This window comes from Macaca mulatta, chromosome 11 (genome assembly GCF_049350105.2).
Source record: "Macaca mulatta isolate MMU2019108-1 chromosome 11, T2T-MMU8v2.0, whole genome shotgun sequence".
NCBI lineage: Eukaryota > Metazoa > Chordata > Mammalia > Primates > Cercopithecidae > Macaca > Macaca mulatta.
In genome coordinates, this window is record NC_133416.1 from 102579091 (window position 1) to 102600074 (window position 20984).

The 20984-nt window shown below is 37.8% G+C and overlaps 1 protein-coding gene across 30 annotated transcripts in view; it reads left to right on the top strand.

Moving 5' to 3' along the window:
- Positions 1-20984, top strand: part of VEZT (vezatin, adherens junctions transmembrane protein) — a 78197-nt gene that overhangs the window by 28605 nt on the left and 28608 nt on the right. For 14 of the 30 annotated variants that reach the window (NM_001261356.1, XM_077953026.1, XM_077953028.1 and 11 more), the window contains 4 exon segments: positions 2157-2288; positions 7741-7830; positions 13939-14114; positions 17397-17672. In NM_001261356.1, the coding sequence (NP_001248285.1) occupies positions 2157-2288; positions 7741-7830; positions 13939-14114; positions 17397-17672 (674 nt within the window). 30 annotated transcript variants of the gene reach the window in all.

Sequence of the window (20984 nt, forward strand, 5' to 3'; positions counted from 1 at the left end):
ATAGCTTAAAAGAAAGGCATTTGACTCAATTCCTGTTCTCTCAAATTGTTATTCCACAAATTGCTACCAGTCCAGCAGATTGCCACTCTTCCTCAGTCTTCTGAATGCAAGAATATATTCCCTAAATGTCTTGGTCTATCTTAGCTGTCTCTCCTGTTTTCATAGTATCCAAATACTTTCCTGACATTGTTAATTTGCTCGATTGTATTTGTACTGAACTGTAAGTAACTTTTTGGTGTCTTCCTTAATAGACATGGAAAGGACTATTTCTTATTTTAAGTAATATAGTATTATCCTGCTTTTTCTAACTGAGTGAACCTGTTTCCTCATCTGTGGAATTGGAATAAAAATAATAATGATGGTGATAATAATACCTTTTATTGTTGTGAACCTTAACCTAGAAGATGAAAGTAAAATACTTAGTTAAGAATTTTTTTTTTTCTGTTGTTTTATCTCTGAAACCTAATTACAGTCTTTTTGGAGATTTAAATATTTCATTGAATGGAATCAAGATTTATTTATTTATTTATTTATTTATTTTTGTGAGACAGAGTTTTGCTCTGTCACCCAGGCTGGAGTGTAATGGCGTAATCTCGGCTTACTTCAACCTCCGCCTCCCAGGTTCAAGCCATTCTCCCACCTCAGCCTCCTGAGTAGCTGAGATTACAGGCACCCGCCATCAAGACCGGGTAATTTTTGTATTTTAAATAGAGACAGAGTTTCACCATGTTGGCCAGGCTGGTCTTGAACTCCTGACCTCAGATAATCTGCCTGCCTCAGCTTCCCAAAGTGTTGGGATTACAGGTGTGAGCCACTGCGCCCAGCCAAGATTTATTTTTAAACATGTCACCAACTGTATGCTTTAGAGAAGGTTGAAAGTTAAAATTAAAGCTTGCTGTTCAGAAATAGTTGTCCAGTAGATTTTCATCCAGTAGTGACATTGATATTTCTGTTCAATAGAGTTGGGGTGATTTTTTTTTTGGGTCTGTTCCAAAAATCTGTGCTCTTTCCACATAGCTTATATATAGTTAAAAGTATAAATGGAGCGCTTACTATGTGGCAAGGACTGTTCCAGCTGCCTTATATTAATTTAATTTTCATAAGAACTCTATGAACTAAGTGCTGTTGCTGCTATTTTTAGATGAGACAGCTGATGCATAAAAGGATTATACATTTCCCGGTTACTTAGCTAGTAAGAGGCAGAGTTGGGATTTGAATCTGTAGATTGGTTTTTGTTTGTTTTGGGATGGAGTTTTGCTGTTGTCACCCAGGCTGGAGTGCAGTGGTGTGATCTCAGCTCACTGCAACCTCTGCCTCCTGGGTTCAAGCGATTCTCCTGCCTTAGCCTCCTGAGTAGCTGGGATTACAGGCACATGCTTGGCTAATTTTTATATTTTTGGTAGAGTCAGGGTTTCACCATGTTGGCCAGGCTGGTCTGAAACTCCTCACCTCAGATGATCCACCCACCTTGTCCTCCCAGAGTGCTGGGATTACAGGCGTGAGCCAGTGCACCCAGCAGATTGTATTCTTAACCTCTATGTTCTAATGCTTTTGTTAGCCATACTGTGTCCTATTTGTCATATGCTCGTATGTGAGATATAGCTTATCTAAGGTAACATTCTTGAAGTTTTAAGTTTGTTCACAGTGCTGAGCATATGGTAGATAATAGGTATTTGTGCTTGAATGAATTAAGAAATATAATGGGATGATAAAACAAATTATAATTCATACAATGTAATCATTGTTTAAGTATTCTTGGCTTTGAGTAATAACATTGTCGTTTGAGTTATCTGTAACTAACATTGGCTATTCTGAAGCAGTTTACTCTAAGACTGTTAACAATTGGGGCAATGAAACTGCTTAACAATCTATTTACATTTCTAAATTCATTTTTTCCTGCTGGTACTCACTCAAAAAGAAATCTGTGTGTTTTATTTAGAGTTTTTCCTTTTTTGGGTTCCTCTGTTGAATTGTTTGTTGATTTGTTTGTGTTAAATGGCATTGTATTATAACAGATAATTCAGTTCTTATAGAAGAAACCTTAAAGAATTTGGACATACTGGTTACAATAGTGAAGGTCTGGTATTAAGTTTGGCCTCCGAAACTTCTGAAATAGTAATGATCTTGAAATATGCTTTATTTTATGTATTTTTCAGAATTCTCCACTTTACCAATACTTACAGGATCTGGGACACACAGACTTTGAAATATGTTCTTCTTTGTCACCAAAAACAGAAAAATGCACAACAGAGGGACAACAAAAGCCTCCTACAAGAGTCCTACCAAAAGTAAGAAAGCATGCTCATTCTTTCTGGCTGAATCTTTTGCACTTTACCTTACTGGCTATTTAGATACTTCTTAAGCACTTCCATATCCTCCCTCACACTGGTAAGACTATTTATTTCATCAGTAGTACAAAACTTTCTTTTTAGATAAACATGAATCCTTACTGCTTTGGAATATTTTGTAGGTAATTTATATCCAGTGAGGAAATAATTTGGTAGAGAATTAAAATACATTACTTATTTAAATATTGATGCTCTCCAAACAGAACCAGAAAAAATATACTAAAACTTTAATGAGAGCACAACTAATAGGAATCCTCTACTAACTGGATTTTTTCTCTTTAAATCTTTTTTTTTTTTTTTCAAAGTATGAATTACAAGAAAGCAAATTGATATTTCTTAAACACAGTTTCAGGGGTATATAATGGAGTGAGTATAACTTCTGGTACCTTTTTTAATCTATAGAATTAAATACATTTATACAGTAAATATCTCATAGTCGATGTCCAGCATTGTGAAGCTGAGATACTAGAAAAATCTCCATTAATTATGTTGTACAAAATGCATTTTCTAGATTCATTTATGTCCTGCTAGCCATGTTTACTAAGATAAGAAATTTATGGTCCAGGCGCGGTGGCTCACGCCTGTAATCCCAGCACTTTGGGAGACCAAGGCGAGTGGATCACCTGAGGTCAGGAGTTTGAGACCAGCCTGGCCAACATGGTGAAATCCTGTCTCTACTAAAAATAGAAAAATTATCTGGGCGTGGTGGCGGGCGCCTGTAATCCCAGCTACTCAGGAGGCTGAGGCAGGAGAATCGCTTGAACCTGGGAGGCGGAGGTGGCAGTGAACCGAGATCATGCCATTGCACTCCAGCCTGGGCAGCAAGAGCAAAACTCCATCTCAAAAAATAAAAAAATAAAAATATTTACTCTGTTTTTAGGTGAGACAGTTGAAGCATAGGAGGATTATAAATTATCATAGGTTACTTAGCTTGTAAGAGGTGGAGTTGGGATTAGAACCTGTAGTTTACTCCCAGAGTTTATGTTCTTAACCTCTGTGTACCTGTCTACTACATTTTAGTTTTAACCAAAGGAATTGTAATTTAATAGAAAAAATACAACCAAATTTCCTCATTCCTTGAGCATTCTAGTTTAATCAGGGTTTTATCACTATTGAGAAGAGCATTTAAAGCTTTCAATTAGTCATTTACAGGGAAAGTATGGATTGGCATAAGGATCCTTTCCCCAGTCTTCTTACAAAGACACCTAAAATGTAAGGTAACCAAGCTGGCCCATTTGTAACAGCCAAGTAAACACTAGAGAATTTTTCGACTAACACCCAGAAGGTGAGAGTTAGAATTAGAGTTTGCATGGATCAGAACCAGTTTTCCTAGTCCTCCATTGATACCATTTCTTCCCTGTGCCCTTTTTAAGTATAAATGTTCCTGGGAAGGGGTTTGTATATAGTAGGCTATTTAATAAGCTTGGATTTGAGGTTACTTGGCAACACAAAACAAAGAATGGCCAGGGGATAGTCTTAGAGCAGCAGATGGTCATTTACCTCTTATTTTTTGTTTTGTTTTGTTTTGATACAAACTTGGGTTTTATGGGTATTATTGTCATTTATGACAAGTATTTTTATATTTAGAAATGTTGTTGCTAGTTTATAAATAAGTCAAGTGAGAGTTTAAAATTGAATCCCCTCAGAAATTGAGGAACAATAAAAAGCATAGCCAGAGGTTGTTTTAAAAAATTACCAGGCTGGGCACAAAGGCTCATGTCTATAATCCCAGCACTTTGGGAGGCCAAGGCGGAAGGACCACTTGAGCCCAGGTGTTGGAGACCCGCCGGGGCAACCCTGTCTCAAAAAAATTATCGTATGTCTAGAAAGTTTGTTTTGTCTTCATTTTATGTATGTATGTATGTATGTATTTATTTATTTATTTATTTGAGATGGGGTCTTCCCCTATCACCCAGGCTGGAGTGTAGTGGTATGATTACAATTCACTGCAGCCTTCACTTTCTGGGCTCAAGTGATCCTCCCACCTCTGCCTCCCACGTACCTGGGACCACAGACATGTGCCACCATGCCCAGCTAATTTTGTTCTTTATTTTTTGTAGAGATTTAAAAATTGCCACTCACTGTGTTGCCCAGGTTGGTCTCAAACTCCTGACTTCAAGCAATCCTCCTACCTTGGCCTTACAGGTGTGAGCCACCACACCCAGCCATATTGCACATTTCTAAGACAAGTTTTTAACTGTAGGATCTATGTTTTTCTAAAATGAAGTTTTTTTCCTTTTTTTGTGTGTTTTGTTTTGTTTTGTTTTGTTTTTGTTTTTGAGACGGAGTCTCACTCTCGCCCAGGCTGGAGTGCAGTGATACGATCTTGGCTCACTGCAACATCCATCTCCCAGGTTCAAGTAATTCTGCCTCAGCTTCCCAAGTAGCTGGGATTATAGGCACAGGCCACCACGCCCAGCCAAGTTTTGTATTTTTAGTAGAGACAGGGTCTTACCATGTTGACCAGGCTGGTCTTGAACTCCCAACCTCAAGTGATCTGCCTACCTCAGCCTCCCAAACTGCTGAGATTACAGGAGTGAGCAACCGTGCCCAACCAATTTTTTTCCTAATTTGGGGAGAGCTAAATTTTAGAAAACTTGTTGTATTGTTTAGCTCATTGTCAGGGAATGTATGTTTAGAATTGCTCCCAAAATTCTTTTCAAGGAATGAAGTATCAATTATTTCCTCTGAAAAGCTATTTTTCTATGAGTTCTTAATGAAACCATCCTTAGCCTCTTTTTTAACTTTACTTTTGCATATGCTTATTAGTAGTTGTTAAGTAGTCTGCCCTGATATTCTTAATATGAATATTCGTTCTGTCTCTTTTTCTGGTTTCTTTTCCTATGATTATTCTTAAATTCATTCCATAGAGTTTTAGCAGGAGGCTTCTTGTTGGCTTGGTGTCTTCTCTGGGGATCTCATCTACTTTCTTGCCACTTATGTCCGTTCTTCAGTCTTTGCTGAGTTCCAGTTGCTTCTTAGACATTTTCATCTGCATGTGCCCCACAAAGCTCAGATTCAACTTGTCTAAAATAGGACTTCCTCAGACACCCCCAAAACAAACAAGCTAAAAAATATTCTTTTTAATAGTCCAAAATCACCACCCTCTCAGATACCCCCAAAACAAACAAACAAAAAATGTTCTTTTAAATAGTCCCAAATCACCACACTCTCAGTTACCATACCATTTCCAATCGTGCTGACATAGCCTTGGTCATCAAGTGATACATCAGGTCAGCTTCTATGTCTCTTTAACTCTTATTCATGATCATTTTTGTACTCATTACCTAATTTAAAGGCCTTTATTGTTATTTAGCTGGGTTATTAATTTTTTTTTTTTTTTTAATTTTTTGAGATGGAGTCTTGCACTGTAGCCCAGGCTGGAGTGCAGTGGTGCGATCTCAGCTAACTGCAACCTCTGCCTCCTGGGTTCAAGCAATTCTCCTGCCTCAGCCTCCTGAGTAGCTGGGATTACAGGTGCCCGCCACCACGCCCAGCTAATTTTTTGTATTTTCAGTAGAGACAGGGTTTCACTATGTTGGCCAGGTTGGTCTCGAACTCCTGACCTCATGATCCACCCACCTCGACCTCCCAAAGTGCTGGGATTACAGGCAGGAGCCACCACCCCCAGCCTTGAATATCCTCTTACTCATGCTTCTTGTCTACAATCATTCCCTGCCAGTTTAGCCTCTGCACTATTGCCAATTATTTTTCTTTATTGTTTCGCTTCCTTGCATAAAAATCTTTTGTAGCTCCTCACGACCTACAGGATAATGTTCATACTATTATAGTGTATAAGACTAAGATCCTTTAAAACCTATCTCAGTGTACCTTTTTAACTTCCTTACTAATTCCTTCTTCCCTTGGGTCATAACTGTCCTGGCGTGCGCCACCATCCCTGTGGCATGTGTTTTCATGGCTCTTTCCTTCATCTTCTTCCCTTGACTGAAGTATTCTTCTCTCTCATTTTTTTTTTTTTTTTTTTTTTTTTTTTTGGAGACGGAGTCTCGCTCTGTCGCCCAGGCTGGAGTGCAGTGGCCGGATCTCAGCTCACTGCAAGCTCCGCCTCCCGGGTCTACGCCATTCTCCTGCCTCAGCCTCCCGAGTAGCTGGGACTACAGGCGCCCGCCACCTCGCCCGGCTAGTTTTTTTTTTGTATTTTTTAGTAGAGACGGGGTTTCACTGTGTTAGCCAGGATGGTCTCGATCTCCTGACCTCGTGATCCGCCCGTCTCGGCCTCCCAAAGTGCTGGGATTACAGGCTTGAGCCACCGCGCCCGGCCTCTCTTTTTTTTTTTTTTGAGACGCAGTTTCGCTCTTGTAGCCCAGGCTGGAGTGCAATGGCGCGATCTTGGCTCTCCACAACCTCCGCCTCCTGGGTTCAAATAATTCTCCTGCCTCAGCCTCCTGAGTAGCTGGGATTACAGGCATGCATCACCATGCCTGGCTAATTTTGTATTTTTCATAGAGACGGGGTTTCTCCATGTTGGTCAGGCTGGTCTTGAACCCCCGACCTCAGGTGATCTGCCCGCCTCGGCCTCCCAAAGTGCTGGGATTACAGGCATGAGCCACCGCGCCCAGCCTGTTCTTCCTTTCTTTGTTGAATTCCTACTCATCCATTAGGACTGAGCTCCAGTGTTAGCTCCTCTCTGACCTCTTCTTTTCCAATACTTTTTCAGACTTTACATTGATTGTAATTCTGTATATTGTCTCTTCTTCTATACTAAGTTCTTGAAAACAACAGTTACATGTATTTATCTTTTTTCCCATGACCCTTTGCAGTACCTGGGATATAGTAATCACTCAATGAATATAAACTGCACTTACTGGCATGCTCAAGGAATGGGCTATTAAGGTAAATTGAATTTTTGGTTGATTCAGTAGTAAAACTTTTTTACCAATATATGATAGTTTTTCTAAAATGGTCAAAGTATCTTTTTGACTTAGTATTGTGGAATGAAATGGTCTTAATATTTGAGAACTTGTAACCAGGTTCTCAAAAAGAAAAAGATTTTTCTTTCTGAAATAAATACTATCATCATGTTGATATAGTACATAGTCTTCCCAGGATAAATGGGCTGCTTCAGAATGACTTCTACCTGTTCTGTAAAAATCGGATTTTCAGGCCTCAATCCAAATGTATCGAATCACAATCTTTAGTTTGGGGGCCTGAGAATATGTTTCTAACTAAAATCTCCAGGTGATCCTGATATGCAACAAAATTTAAGAACTAATAAGGAGGCTGAGACATATTGACAAAGTATATAACCTGGACAATTTTTTTCTCCCTTTTCTGATAAAAATTCTCATTGATTGGAGGTAAGTAACTGGAAGTTTTTCTGCTGTTTGGGTATGCTTTAATAATCTTATACCATGTCATTCGTCTCCTTCAGCAAGGTATCCTGTTAAAAGTGGCTGAAACCATCAAAAGTTGGATTTTTTTTTCTCAGTGCAATAAGAAAGATGACTTACTTCACAAGTTGGTAAGTGGTCACTTCTTTTTGTCACTTTTCAGGGTTCTAGGTTATTAGTGAAAGAATTGGTGAATCAGAATTTGTTTTGCTATCAATTTGGGCAGTGATTGATTTTTACTAGAGATTCTGCAGTAACTCAGGATCTTTTAATTTGGGCTTACTTGTATTATTTATAGCTTTTAAAGAGGTTATTAGCCACTCAGAATGGAATATTCTGATAGTTATTGAAACTTTGTTAGATCGTGAATTTACTATTGCCCTCTTCCTCCATTGACAGGTATTCCTCTCTATAGGTGAAGGAATATGTCATTAGTGGGATCAATTTAATCTGTTAAATCACAGAATTTCCCAAAGACTCTAAACAGTCAACCTGAAAGGTCTTTGTGATTTTTGTGAGGTTTTGTTTTTTTCTACTCTCTGCTGTAACAGAACTCCAGAGGGGAAATAATTCAACCTTCTGACATCCTAACAATACAAAATCCAGGGAGTATAGCCTAAAAATTCAAGTTATGTGGTTCTCATGGCTCCCAGAAGGAGTAAAGGAGTAATGTAGTTACAAGTAAGCAGGTTTCAGGATCTCTGCTGGCCTGTGACCTTAAGAATTATCATTCTTGTACATTAACATTTGTAAAGAGATTGTTTACAAAGTGCTTTCACATTTTGATTTGGTAATCTAAACAACACTATAAGATTTAGTCTACTTCACTAATGAGAAAACCAAGGTTCAGACAATTCAGTTTTGTTTTAATAACTTACTGAGTGAATTGTCTAAAAATGTTCAGCTAGAAAGTGATAGAGCCAGAATTTGAATCCAGGTCTCTTGGATCCAAAGCCATGCTCTTTTTGCTATAGCATACGACCTCTCTAGCTCAAGTATTATTATTTTTTGACTAAAATTACTTTTTTAGCAATCCAAATTGTCAAGTTCTTTGTTCAGGGTTTCATCTTTGTTGAAGGTGTGTTGAGAAGGTCAATGAAGTGTCTTATCGTCTACATAGAATGTCATTTTTATCCAGGTGGAGCCATCTCATTCTTCAGTGATACTAGGACTGTGGTAAGGTATATGGATCCATATACATTTTTCTGTGATTTAGTCATAGTCTGCCTAGGCCTGGTCTTTTCATTCCTGATTCTGTGTCACTGGCCACATGTTTCATGTGATGTTTCACTATAAAGTGCCAGCTTCTGTATGCATCCCTTTTGTGCCTACATTATGGAGAACTATAAGAATACATACCTAAGGAATAGTTTACTAGTAATGGAATAAGAAATTGCCAGGTTGGCTTTTGGCGTGAGATTGCTTGACTTTTTCCCCTTGATTGTGACATATTTAAAATGTTGTTAGCTATATAATGAGGACTTCAGTAAGAATGTGGTGAACCATATATCAAACTAAGCCCATGTCCTCTTGATCAGGGTTATATGCCACTTTTAGAGAATAAGATTTTTAATATTAGGTGCATTTAGATATATTTTATTTATCTTCAGTAAAGAGAGTATCTCAATGGAATGCTGATCTTTCTTGAAGATATTGAAGCAGGCCCTCATTTCTTTTATAAGAATACTGGCAATTACTCTGTGATATCTGAACATTTTACTATTGTTCATTTTTATAGTATTTTTCTTAAGAATTAAAAAAATCCTTGATGGTAGTAGTAATAGCACTTTTTAAGTGCTTTTTAGCCTATAAAGTGCCTTCACACATGTTATCTCATTTGATCCTTATATCAAAAGCCCCATGATATTCCACAGTGATTAAGATCTTTAAAGAGGCTGGGCACGGTGGCTCAAGCCTGTAATCCCAGCACTTTGGGAGGCCGAGACGGGCGGATCACGAGGTCAGGAGATCGAGACCAGCTTGGCTAACACGGTGAAAACCCGTCTCTACTAAAAATACAAAAAAAAACTAGCTGGGCAAGGTGGCGGGCGCCTGTAGTCCCAGCTATTTGGGAGGCTGAGGCAGGAGAATGGCGTAAACCTGGGAGGCAGAGCTTGTAGTGAGCTGAGATCCGGCCACTGCACTCCAGCCTGGGTGACAGAGCGAGACTCTGTCTCAAAAAAAAAAAAAAAAAAAAAAAAGATCTTTAAAGAATACTGACACATGAATAAGTTTCCTTCTCCATCCCTAAGGAAAAAGAAATCAAAATCTCTTAATTTTTTATCTGTGCCTTCTCATAACCTTTCATTTCATCCAGGCAGAAAGGAATTCCTAAGTACTTTCTCATGCCACTTCCCTATTTAGATTCTAGAAAGATCTTCGTCAATCAAATCAAGTCCAAATTTGTCACGTCAGTACTAAAGAGTCTGCATAATTTGGCCCTAACCTACCTTTCCAGCTTTGTCCACCAGTATTTGTATCAATGAACCCAGTCTTCATTTTCCTTTATTCCATACTTAGTCTGTATGTCTGTGTTTGTGCTTTTATACTGTGATGGAATTCTTTCTGGTTTTGTTTTTTTTTTTCTTGATCCAATGGAATCTTTCAATAAGCACTCTTAGCTTTTTCTCAAAGTTTTCCCAAAACTTCAGCCTATTGTATCTCTTATTTTCTGCATCAACCTGGTAATAATTATGTTGTGTTCTATAAGTTTTTATATTGTAATATATCCAACATGTGCTTTTCTTTATTGTTTTAATTATTGCATAGATAGTGACAACAGTAATGGCTAACATACAGTGCTTACTATGAGCCAAACACTCCTCTTGGTATTTTATAGATATTGACTTATTTAATCCTCGTAACAACCCTATGAAGTAGCTACTGTTATTATCCCAATTTTGCCAAAGAGGAAACTGGCACAGAGAGCCTATTAACGTGCTTAAGTTGTGGAGCAAGAATATAAAGCTAGACACTAAGTCTTGGCACTCAGACTTGTTGAAAATGTGCCAGAGTTTACGTAGTACACATCCCAGGAGCATAGAGCCTCCAGCCATGCCGGTGATACCTGCTAATACTTAAATCGATCAGAATTAGCACCTTTTCAGTTTCTTCATTTGTTTGAGACCTGGATCTGGGCTTCCCAGTCCAAATAGGACTGTCATACGTGTTTCTTAATTTGCAGGTGTCAATTTTTCTGGTACTTTGATTGTTACATTGTAACACGGTTAACATGTTTTCTGCAGTTCTTATTTTTTGTAATCAAAGAGTAATATATAATTTTACATTTTATCCTTAAGAAAGATACTTAATTCATTAATCTGATTCAATTTAAACAGCTATAGTAATCAGAATATAGTTCAAGTTTTTCCTCTATATGAGGCAGTCTAATCACTAAGATAACACTGTTTTAGTTATTTGGAGTGTCTTGGTGCCTTTCAAGTTCATTTGTATGCATAGATGATTGTAGGTTGTTGGTTGATCACTTTTTTTTTTTTTTTGTGGAGACTGAGTCTCATTCTACTGTTCAGGCTGCAGTACAGTGGCACCATCCTGGCTCACTACAACCTCTGCCTCCCAGGCTCAAGCAATTCTTGTGCCTCAACCTTATAAGTAGCTGAGACTACAGGTGCACACCACCAAACCTGGCTAATATGCTGGTCTTGAACTCCTGGCCTCAAGTAATCTGCCCGCCTTAACCTCCCAAAGTGCTGGGATTATAGGGGTGAGCCACCGTGCCCAGTCGGTTTGTCACATTCTTAAATCAGATATTCCTAAAGCTGTTAATACTTCCTCTAAGCATGTTGGTTTGGGGGAGGTGTTATCCCAGTTTTACACGTAAGTCTGATGCCAGGGAATGGTGTTAAAGAAAGTGAATAACTGATTACGCCGAGTGTCTGTAAAGAGAGAGCACTCCCGTTGAATATTACTGGCTTTTCCAGTCTCTGTCAGCCTTGGCCTTCAACTAGTTAGGCTTCTTCAAAGTTACCTTATATATATGTACATAGAAGTCTCATAAAAGGTATGGTTTAAAGCTTTTGTAGCAAAAGTTTGATTTTTAATACTTGCATTGAATATGGCTGTGTCTAATTGGGGAACCAAATAGTAAGATCAATTTCAGAGATTACTCGAAAAGCTACCGTGCCCCATCTCCTGCGCTCCTTTTTTCTCCCCTCTGAACAATAGTATAAAGGGAATTGTGTTGCTCTGTCTTTGTGAAAGTGGGGTGGGATGTCAAATTAAGTGGTTCCTAATGTTAGAATCGGAATTGTAGGAAGAGAAAAGAGGCAATTGTTCAAATATGAAACATAAAAGTGCTGCAGAGGTACATACAGAGTGTGTCAGTAGATGGTAAAAAAAAAGCCACATCAGGCTAAAAGAAAGATCAACATTCCTTTGAGAAGATGCTCTCTTTTTGGACTGAAGATAAATAAAATATATCTAAATGCACCTAATATTAAAAATCTTATTCTCTAAAAGTGGCATATAACCCTGATCAAGAGGTCATGGGCTCAGTTTGATATATGGTTCACCACATTCTTACTGAAGTCCTCATTATGATCAGCTAGGGCTGGAATGTGTGGTGTGGGAATGATTAAATTAACTAAGAGCAAACCTGTTGCCTTCACACCCTAGAGCTAGTGGGTTTTACTTTAATTGCTAATGGCCTTGTCCATCGTTCTCTTTATTTTTATCATATAGTAGGATCACTCTAGTCCTAAATTTGTTTGTTTGGTTTTGGTTTTTTAATTATTTATTTATTTATTTATTTATTTTTGAGACAGAATCTTGCTCTGTCACCCAGGTTGTAGTGCAGTGGCACAATCTCGGCTTACTGCAACCTCCGCCTCCTGGGTTCAGGAGATTGTCCTGCCTCAGCTTCCCGAGTAGCCGGAATTACAGGCATGTGCCACCATGCCCAGCTAATTTTTGTATGTTAGTAGAGATGGGATTTCACCATATTGGCCAGGCTGGTCTCGAATTCCTTACCTCAGGTGATCTGCCTGCCTTGGCCTCCCGAAGTGCTGGGACTACAGGCGTGAGCCACTGCACTTGGCCTCTATTTGTTTAAATTTAATGCAAAATACAACTTTAAATTTTCTTTTGAGGCAGACTATGTGCAGGGAAACACAGCTACCAAATGCGTAGGATTTGAAATCAAAATTCTGGAAAGTTACTTAATTTCTTTGGGCTTTGGTGTTCTTCCCTATATAATGGAGAGGAGGATGATAAGGTACATCACAGGGTTACCGTGAGAATTCACCTGTCAGCCCTAAGAGTGCTACCTCATTTCTCACCTCTCTACCATGTGCGCTCTGTGCACAATCTATTAATAATATCATCTAGTACGGACAACTCACAGTTCCCCAAATTAGAAAGGCTTTTATCCTGTACCGTCCCACTTCTCCAACTCCTTTGGTTAATTCTTGTTCATCCTTTAAAACTTAGCTCAGGCTTCACCTCTTTTACTTTCTCTGACTTCATTACAGGCTTGGTCCCTCTATGCCATTTTCATAGTACTCTAGGTGTATTTCATCACGCTCCTTTGCATGTTATATTGCAACTGTTTACTTTTCGGGTCTCTTCATTAAACTATGAACTCTTTAAGAATATATCTTGTTCATTTTGTGTCTTCTGTGTCAAGCCTGGTGCCTGGCTTATGGAAGGTATTCCTTGATAGATGAATAGAAAGAAGAGAGGGAGAAATAAATGAGCTGGTATATGTGAAGGCGTTTTGTAAACTATAAAATGCTATGCAAATGTTAGTGTGATTTTACATTGCATTCCTTAATAGTGTATTTTTAAATATCTGAATCTACATTTTTAGGAGGCCTTGATCCTGCTAATAAAATTCTTAAATATTGACTGTATTGTTACAGCTTCAGGGACAGCATCTTTAATGTTATAGGATTATATTTTCCATGTTGTGCCCTAGCAATTTAATCAATTAGGCTTAACTAGACAGGTTTGTTAATCTGTGATTACTTTTCATCTTGTTATTAAAAATTTATATTTTACATCTGATGGCTCAATAATGTCTACCTCAATCTTTATTGTTTCACATTTACAGTGAAAATAAAACTCATCTATCATACTGAAGGTAGATTGGACTGTTGTTTCTTCTTGAAGTATCTTCTGAAAATAAACACCACTAAATTTTATTAGTACATTAGGAGTTTAGCGTTTAATGCAATATTATATATGTGTTAATACCTCTCTTCTGGTATTTTAATGGCAAGGATATTGGATTCCGACTCGACTCATTACATACCATCCTGCAACAGGAAGTCCTGTTACAAGAGGATGTGGAGCTGATTGAGCTACTTGATCCCAGTATCCTGTCTGCAGGGCAATCTCAACAACAGGAAAATGGACACCTTCCAACACTTTGCTCCCTGGCAACCCCTAATATTTGGTACTGTCCAGAAAACAGCTATTCTTTGACTGCTTACATATAGAGTATTAGCAGAGGAAACCCATCCTCATGCTCTCCATTGTAAAGGCATAAACATTCTATACATTTAGCAGTACAATTAAAGTAACAATATGGGGGGGGAAGTACCTTTCTAAAATAAATACCATTTAAAGTGAAGCTAGGGAAAAAAATCCAATTTGGTTATTATATACTTCCAACTCACTAAAATTAGTTCTGTGTCCAGCAACCTAAATGGGTATAACAAGTGCCAAAAAGTTACTCTGCCAGGTGTAGTGGCTTATGCCTGTAATCCCAACACTTTGGGAGGCTGAAGTGGTAGGATTGCTTAAGGCCAAGAGTTTGAGACCAGCTTGGGCAACATAGCAAAACCCCATCTCTACAAAACATAAAAAAATGTGTTCGCGTATGGTGGCATATGTCTGTAGACCTAGCTCCTTAAGATACTGATGTGGAAGGATTGCTTGAGCCCAGCAGTTGCAGAGTGCAGTGAGTCATGATCACACCACTGCACTCCAGCCTGAGCAACAAAGTGAGACCCTGTCTCTAAGGGGAATAAAAAAGAATTTCTTTTACCCATACACCTATGCACATATGTGCATGCAAGCCTATCCTTCTTTATGTTTCTTTATAATTAATAAGTTTTATCATAACTATATTGTAGAGACACCAAGAATTGGATGGGACATGGAGGTAGGCAGTTGATTCTGGCTGTGCTGGCTGAGAAAAGATAACAGGGAACATGATTTGATGATTCAGACCATCCTAAAACTTTTCAACCTCTTGAACTATTTGGGTCTAGAGCAGAAGTCCCAGGCAATAATCTGTTAAAAGAAAAAAAAAGAATGTGTAGCAAAAAATTGATTTTACTTTTAAATCAATATAAAGAATTATTGATTTCTTCTTCCTATTAAAGTACTTTATTAAATTTGGCATAGAAGGGAGGAATGAATCAAGAAGTACACTAAATCACTGCTCAAACTGTTCAAGTTATATAGGCAGTTACATTCATTGGCCTTAAGGTTCTGTATTTATGTCTTCCCTGTCACACTGACAAATGCTTCACTCTCCAGTCACTCAGATATGATCATGAAGAAGTGAAGCATCTTATCCTTCAAAAATATGAGAATTTAAGGAGCTGATAGAAGGAACTATAGGTTTTTAAGAATTTGCTACTTTACTAAGTTTCCTTTACCCACAAATATAACCAGGCAACTATGAGACCTATAAATGATTTTAGAGTTTACTATTAATATATAAAAATATATGATGAGATTTTGCTTTATGGTATTACCAGTATTATCTAAAAAGTAAAGGATTCTAAAGGAAATTAGGGCAAATATTTATTTATTTACTTATTTTTTGAGACATGGTCTCACTCTGTTGCTTAGGCTGGAGCACAGTGGTGTGATGTTGGCTCACTGCAGCCTCGGCCTCCTAGACTCAAGTGATCCTCCCACCCTAGCCTCCTAAGTACCTGGTACTATAGGAGCATGCCACCACAGCTGGCTAATTTTTGTAGTTTTTGCAGAGACAGGGTTTTTCCATGTTGCCCAGGCTGGTCTTGAACTCCTGTACTCAAGTGATCTGCCTGCCTTAGCCTCCCAAAGTGCTGGGATTACAGGTGCGAGCCCTGCACCTGGCCAGGGCAAATATTAATAAGAAATTGCGTGTGATTTTCTTTGCAATATGATTATAACTCTTTTCAAATATTGCTGATGTTTTTCAGATATTCTCAGACACATCTCCCTTATACTCCCCTCTTTCTTTTCTTTTCTTTTCTTTTTTTTTGTGAGACAAGGTCCTGCTTTGTCACCCAGGCTGGAGTGCAGTGGCGTGATCTCGGCTTGCTGCAGCCTGCTCAAGTGATCCTTCCACCTCAGCCTCCTGTATAGCTGGGACTACGGGTACATGCCACCACACCCAGCTAATTTTTTAATTTTTTGTAGAGAAGGGGTCCCACTGTGTTGCCCAGGCTGGTCTTGAACTCCTGGGCTCAAGTGGTCCTCCCACCTGTGCCTCTCAAAGTGCTGAGATTACAGGCATGAGCCACTGTGCCTGGCCCCCTCTTTCTTATATATACACATTTTCACCAAAGCATTCATTGCTTTAAAGATGTATTTTAGTCTGTTAGACTTGTAATTGATATGAATTTAAAAATGTGTGCATATTTTTATTTCAATTAAAGCAGTATAAAAGTACAAACCTTGTCCATATCATGGTCTGTGTGTAAGTATGTATATTCCAAATTAATGATGATGATTATTTAAAATTAGAGGACTTTATTCAAACAATGACTCATCAAGTGTGTATCATTTCTAATTGGAAAAATGTGTACATATTCTTGATATAGTATGTGTTTCTATGCAAATAAAGTTTGATTTTAGGAAAAGGGATTTATAATATCTCTGAAATAGTATTTTTACTTTTAAATCTATAAAATTGGATTTTAAAATCTCTAATTTGCTTTTTAGGTTAAGGATTCCATATCTTATATTTTTTAAAAAGTGGTTTCAGAAGATGCCTATTGTTATATTTATTATCATTTTTATTAATGTCATAAAGAGAAATGTAGCAATTTCTTTGGGGTCACAGAAGAGGGGTTGTCTCAAATTAAAAGTAACTGTTTCAAACTTTTGGTAAAATCTTCACAGAAGACTTGGTGTCAGAGGAAGGTTTGAACGAATAGGATTGTGGTATTAAATATAAGATGACACCAGGCAAAAAGGAAAGAGAAGGAAGAGATTTTCTGGTTTACAATGCTTGGAGTTGAGGGCTGGGATGCTGATCTGACTCAACACATGACCTGGGCCAACTTCTGAAGGATTTTGTAGACTGAGCTAATGAAGTTTGATTTTATCCTGCAGGCAACAGGTGCTATTTCTAGCTCCAGACTCTGTATATGTAGGAAGTGTAGAGGCCTTTTGTTGGTTCTGCCCAGCATTCAGTCACCACCTACAGATAATTTTGAGTTTCTTTTGTGAAATCCGCTTTATGTGATTCCAGAAGACACCTGTTTTCTTACCTAAACTTATCAGCTCGGATGTTAATACCTAAGCACTATTATCTAGTTGCGAGGTATTTTGAAAATCTTTCACATCACCTTCTTAAATGTCATATTTTTTTTAAGTTATGCGTTACAAAGAAACTAGCATTTTATTTGTTTAGTAAACCTAAATTTAAAATTTGTTTTTACTGATTAAAGTAACTCATCTTTCTTTCTCTAATCTGATGCATATCATTTTCTTCCTTTCTTGTTCCCAGGGATCTCTCAATGCTATTTGCCTTCATTAGCTTGCTCATTATGATTCCTACTTGGTGGATTGTGTCTTCCTGGCTGGTATGGGGAGTTATTCTATTTGTGTATCTGGTCATAAGAGCTTTGAGATTATGGAGGACAGCCAAACTACAAGTGACCCTAAAAAAATACAGTATTCATTTGGAAGATATGGCCACAAACAGCCGAGCTTTTACTAACCTTGTGAGAAAAGCTTTACGTCTCATTCAAGAAACCGAAGTGATTTCCAGAGGATTTACACTGTGAGTTCATTTTTTATTTTGTTTCTTAAATGATTATTTTCTACTCCGTAAAGGAGAATATTTATTACCTATTTTCATTTCTATGTTGCATTTATAGGAAAAAAGTGCTTTTCTCTTTAGTACTTACTAAAGTCAATTAATTGCTAAGTGAAGGAATAAATACATTATGTGCTAGATTTACTGAATGAATCTGTTATCTGCTTTGAGGAACTAAAGTACTTTGGAGATTCTGATTATTTCTGTATGTTACCATGTGATTATATGAGATAATATATAGAGAGTGTCTAATACTGAACCTAACATGCAGTAGTTACCCAGTAAATGCTTGCTCCCATTACTCCGTTTCAAATGCCTTCTTTATGATAGACATATCTGCTATAAATGCATTTTGAAAACTCTTGACTTGTGCTAATAACTGTTTAGATAAATATTAGCAGATATTACAGCACCGAAATTCTCAGAGTATCATGCAAATAATGATGTTTTCCATTCTCACAAGAAATTAAATATTCACCAATCTAGCTGTAAGTATATTAAGCTATAGGATATACTGGCTGCTTAGTCTATTATTAGAGGGAAGGTTACATTTATTGAGCACCAAGTATATTCCATATACTGTGCTAGTCACTTTTGCATACAACTGAAGGCATAGAATGATAAATGGTAAATATTCATATCCATTCTATCTGATTCTAAACCCAGCTTGCAGTACACTGGACACCTGCCAAACACTACCAGATGACAGTTGTGTGCTAGTATATTTAATAATTTATATAACCTATATAACTTTTGCAATCTATAGGTGGGAGAAAGTAAGCATATGGTGAGGAACATTCATGGCTCTTAATTAGTTGTATCTAGAAAATCATGAAAAGAGGGAATGAAGAACCTCTGGTAGCCATCGCATCCTTCACTCTGTTCTGCTCTAGAACACTACACAGTCTTCACTGTTTCTAGAAAATCATGGAACAGAGAAATGGAAGAATCCCAGTACTTATCTTGTTCTTTACTTTCTTGTGTTCTACACACAATCCCAAGACATAAGACGGATTTTATAATTTCTCTTTCTTCTCAAAGTATAAAAGTCAGCCAGGCGTGATGTCTCACACCTGTAATCCCAGCACTTTGGGAGGTCGAGGCATGAGGATCACTTGAGCCCAGGAGTTCAAGACTACCCTAGGCAATCTAGCGAGACCCCATCTCTACAAATAATAAAAAATTAGCCAGATGTGGTGGCACACACCTGTAATCCCAGCTACTCGGGAGGCTGAGGCGTGAGGATCACTTCAACCCCAGGAGGTTGAGGCTGTAGTGAGCCAAGATTATGCTACTGCATTCCAGCTTGGGCAACAGAACTGGAGACAACAGATTCTGTCTAGGCTGGGCAACAGACTTGGTCTCAAAAAAAAAAAAAAAAGTATAAAAGTCCTTAGCATCTACTGATTTTTGTCCTTCCATTAGTTGAAGTCTGCTTCTTATTGACTTAAAGGATAGCACTTTTTTAAGTTGTTTGAGTGTCAAATTTTTAAAAAGTTTTTAAAAATCACGCTTAAAATACGTAATAGTTCCTTTGTATTTTATTGAGAGGAATGACTGGTTAAACAAAGTGGCTTTGTGTTCAACTAATGGTTAGGCGTATATAGAGGATTCTGTGCCTTGTCTCATTTTCCAACTTTATCTGTCCCCATGGAATTTGCATGAAGAGGTAAAGTGGGCCAGTTAGACTTGATTTACCTGCAGATTTTGACTTCTACCCGTTCAGATGACAGACGGGGAGAAGAAGTATTGGAAGAAATTGTGCTTCCTTTGTCTGGATAGTGGGTTGAAAAATGAGGAATAATAAATCTTGAATCATAATTTTTTAGACATTTTCAAAATTAGACAGTTTTTAAAACTGATTTAGTATAATGGAGCACAAGCAGTAGTGCCATATATTGAAATCATGAATGCTGTTTTGTTTCTGCCTCAAATTGTCCTCTCTCACAAATAATTGAAACCTTTTTTGCCTTCATTCCCTTATCTTAACATAAGCCTGTCGGTCATCATCCTCTGCTTTTTATAGATTTTTTAAAATTTGCTTTTTATAGATTTGTAATACCTGAATACATTTTAGTATGGCTTAACATTTTTTTTTTTTTTTTTTGAGATGGAGTCTAGCTCTGTTGCCCAGGCTGGGGTGCAATGGCCGGATCTCAGCTCACTGCAAGCCCCGCCTCCCGGGTTCACGCCATTCTCCTGCCTCAGCCTCCAGAGTAGCTGGGAGTACAGGCGCCCGCCACCTCGCCCGGCTAATTTTTTTTGTATTTTAGCAGAGACGGGGTTTCACCGTGTTAGCCAGGATGGTCTCGATCTCCTGAACTCGTGATCCGCCCGTCTCGGCCTCCCAAAGTGCTGGGATTACAGGCTTGAGCCACCGCGCCCGGCCGGCTTAACATTTTTAAAGTTTTGAATTAGGTGTCTTGTTTTATAGCTTTGTGGTTATAGAATAAGGAATTTACAAATGCCAGTATTTTGTTTTACTGTTGGGAAAGATTACTGGTTAGGTGAAAAAATTTATCTGATAACCAGGTATTTACTCATGCATACTATAAGTTATGAAATGTAATATATTGTATGTCATTGTTACAAATTAGGTACTTCCCATTAATCTTATGGGAAGTGCCATGAAATGTGCTTCCTCTTGAACAGCTTTGAGAGTAGCTGTGCTACTATGTAGTAACCCTTACTTTGCCTTTCTACTTGCATTCCCCTGTTGGCCACTGGTCCTGTTATCTTTCCACGTTCCCTACTTCATTTTGAGTAGGTAAGTGCCAGTGGCAGCAGGTGGGTAAGTAATTTTACCCTACTTTTATGAATGTACAGAAAGTATTTCTATATAGTATTTTTTCTGTACAAGTGACCAAAATATGATCAGTGAACATATGTCATGAACATATGTAAATGTATATTAATAATTTGAAAGTGTTTATAATTAAGGTCTTCATACTTCCTGTGGATATAGGTTTTGAAAACTGAATATAAAGTAGCTTTTCTCCAATATATTTTAGCAAGCATAGTGTCTATGTAAAAAAGATGTGAATTCTTAATAAATATTTCTACATTTCTGTTATATCTCAGCCAAAATCCATTGTTTCCCCACATCAGAGGAAGCCTTTACTCTTTGAGATTTTAATTTTTTGTCTTTTTTTTTTAAGTGGCTGTCTATATATATGCATATATATATTCACAGAAATGACTATTTTATGAGACCTGAGTTGACATAATCATTTTCTAGTAAAGATAATGATAGAGGAATTTGTTTTCTACATTTAA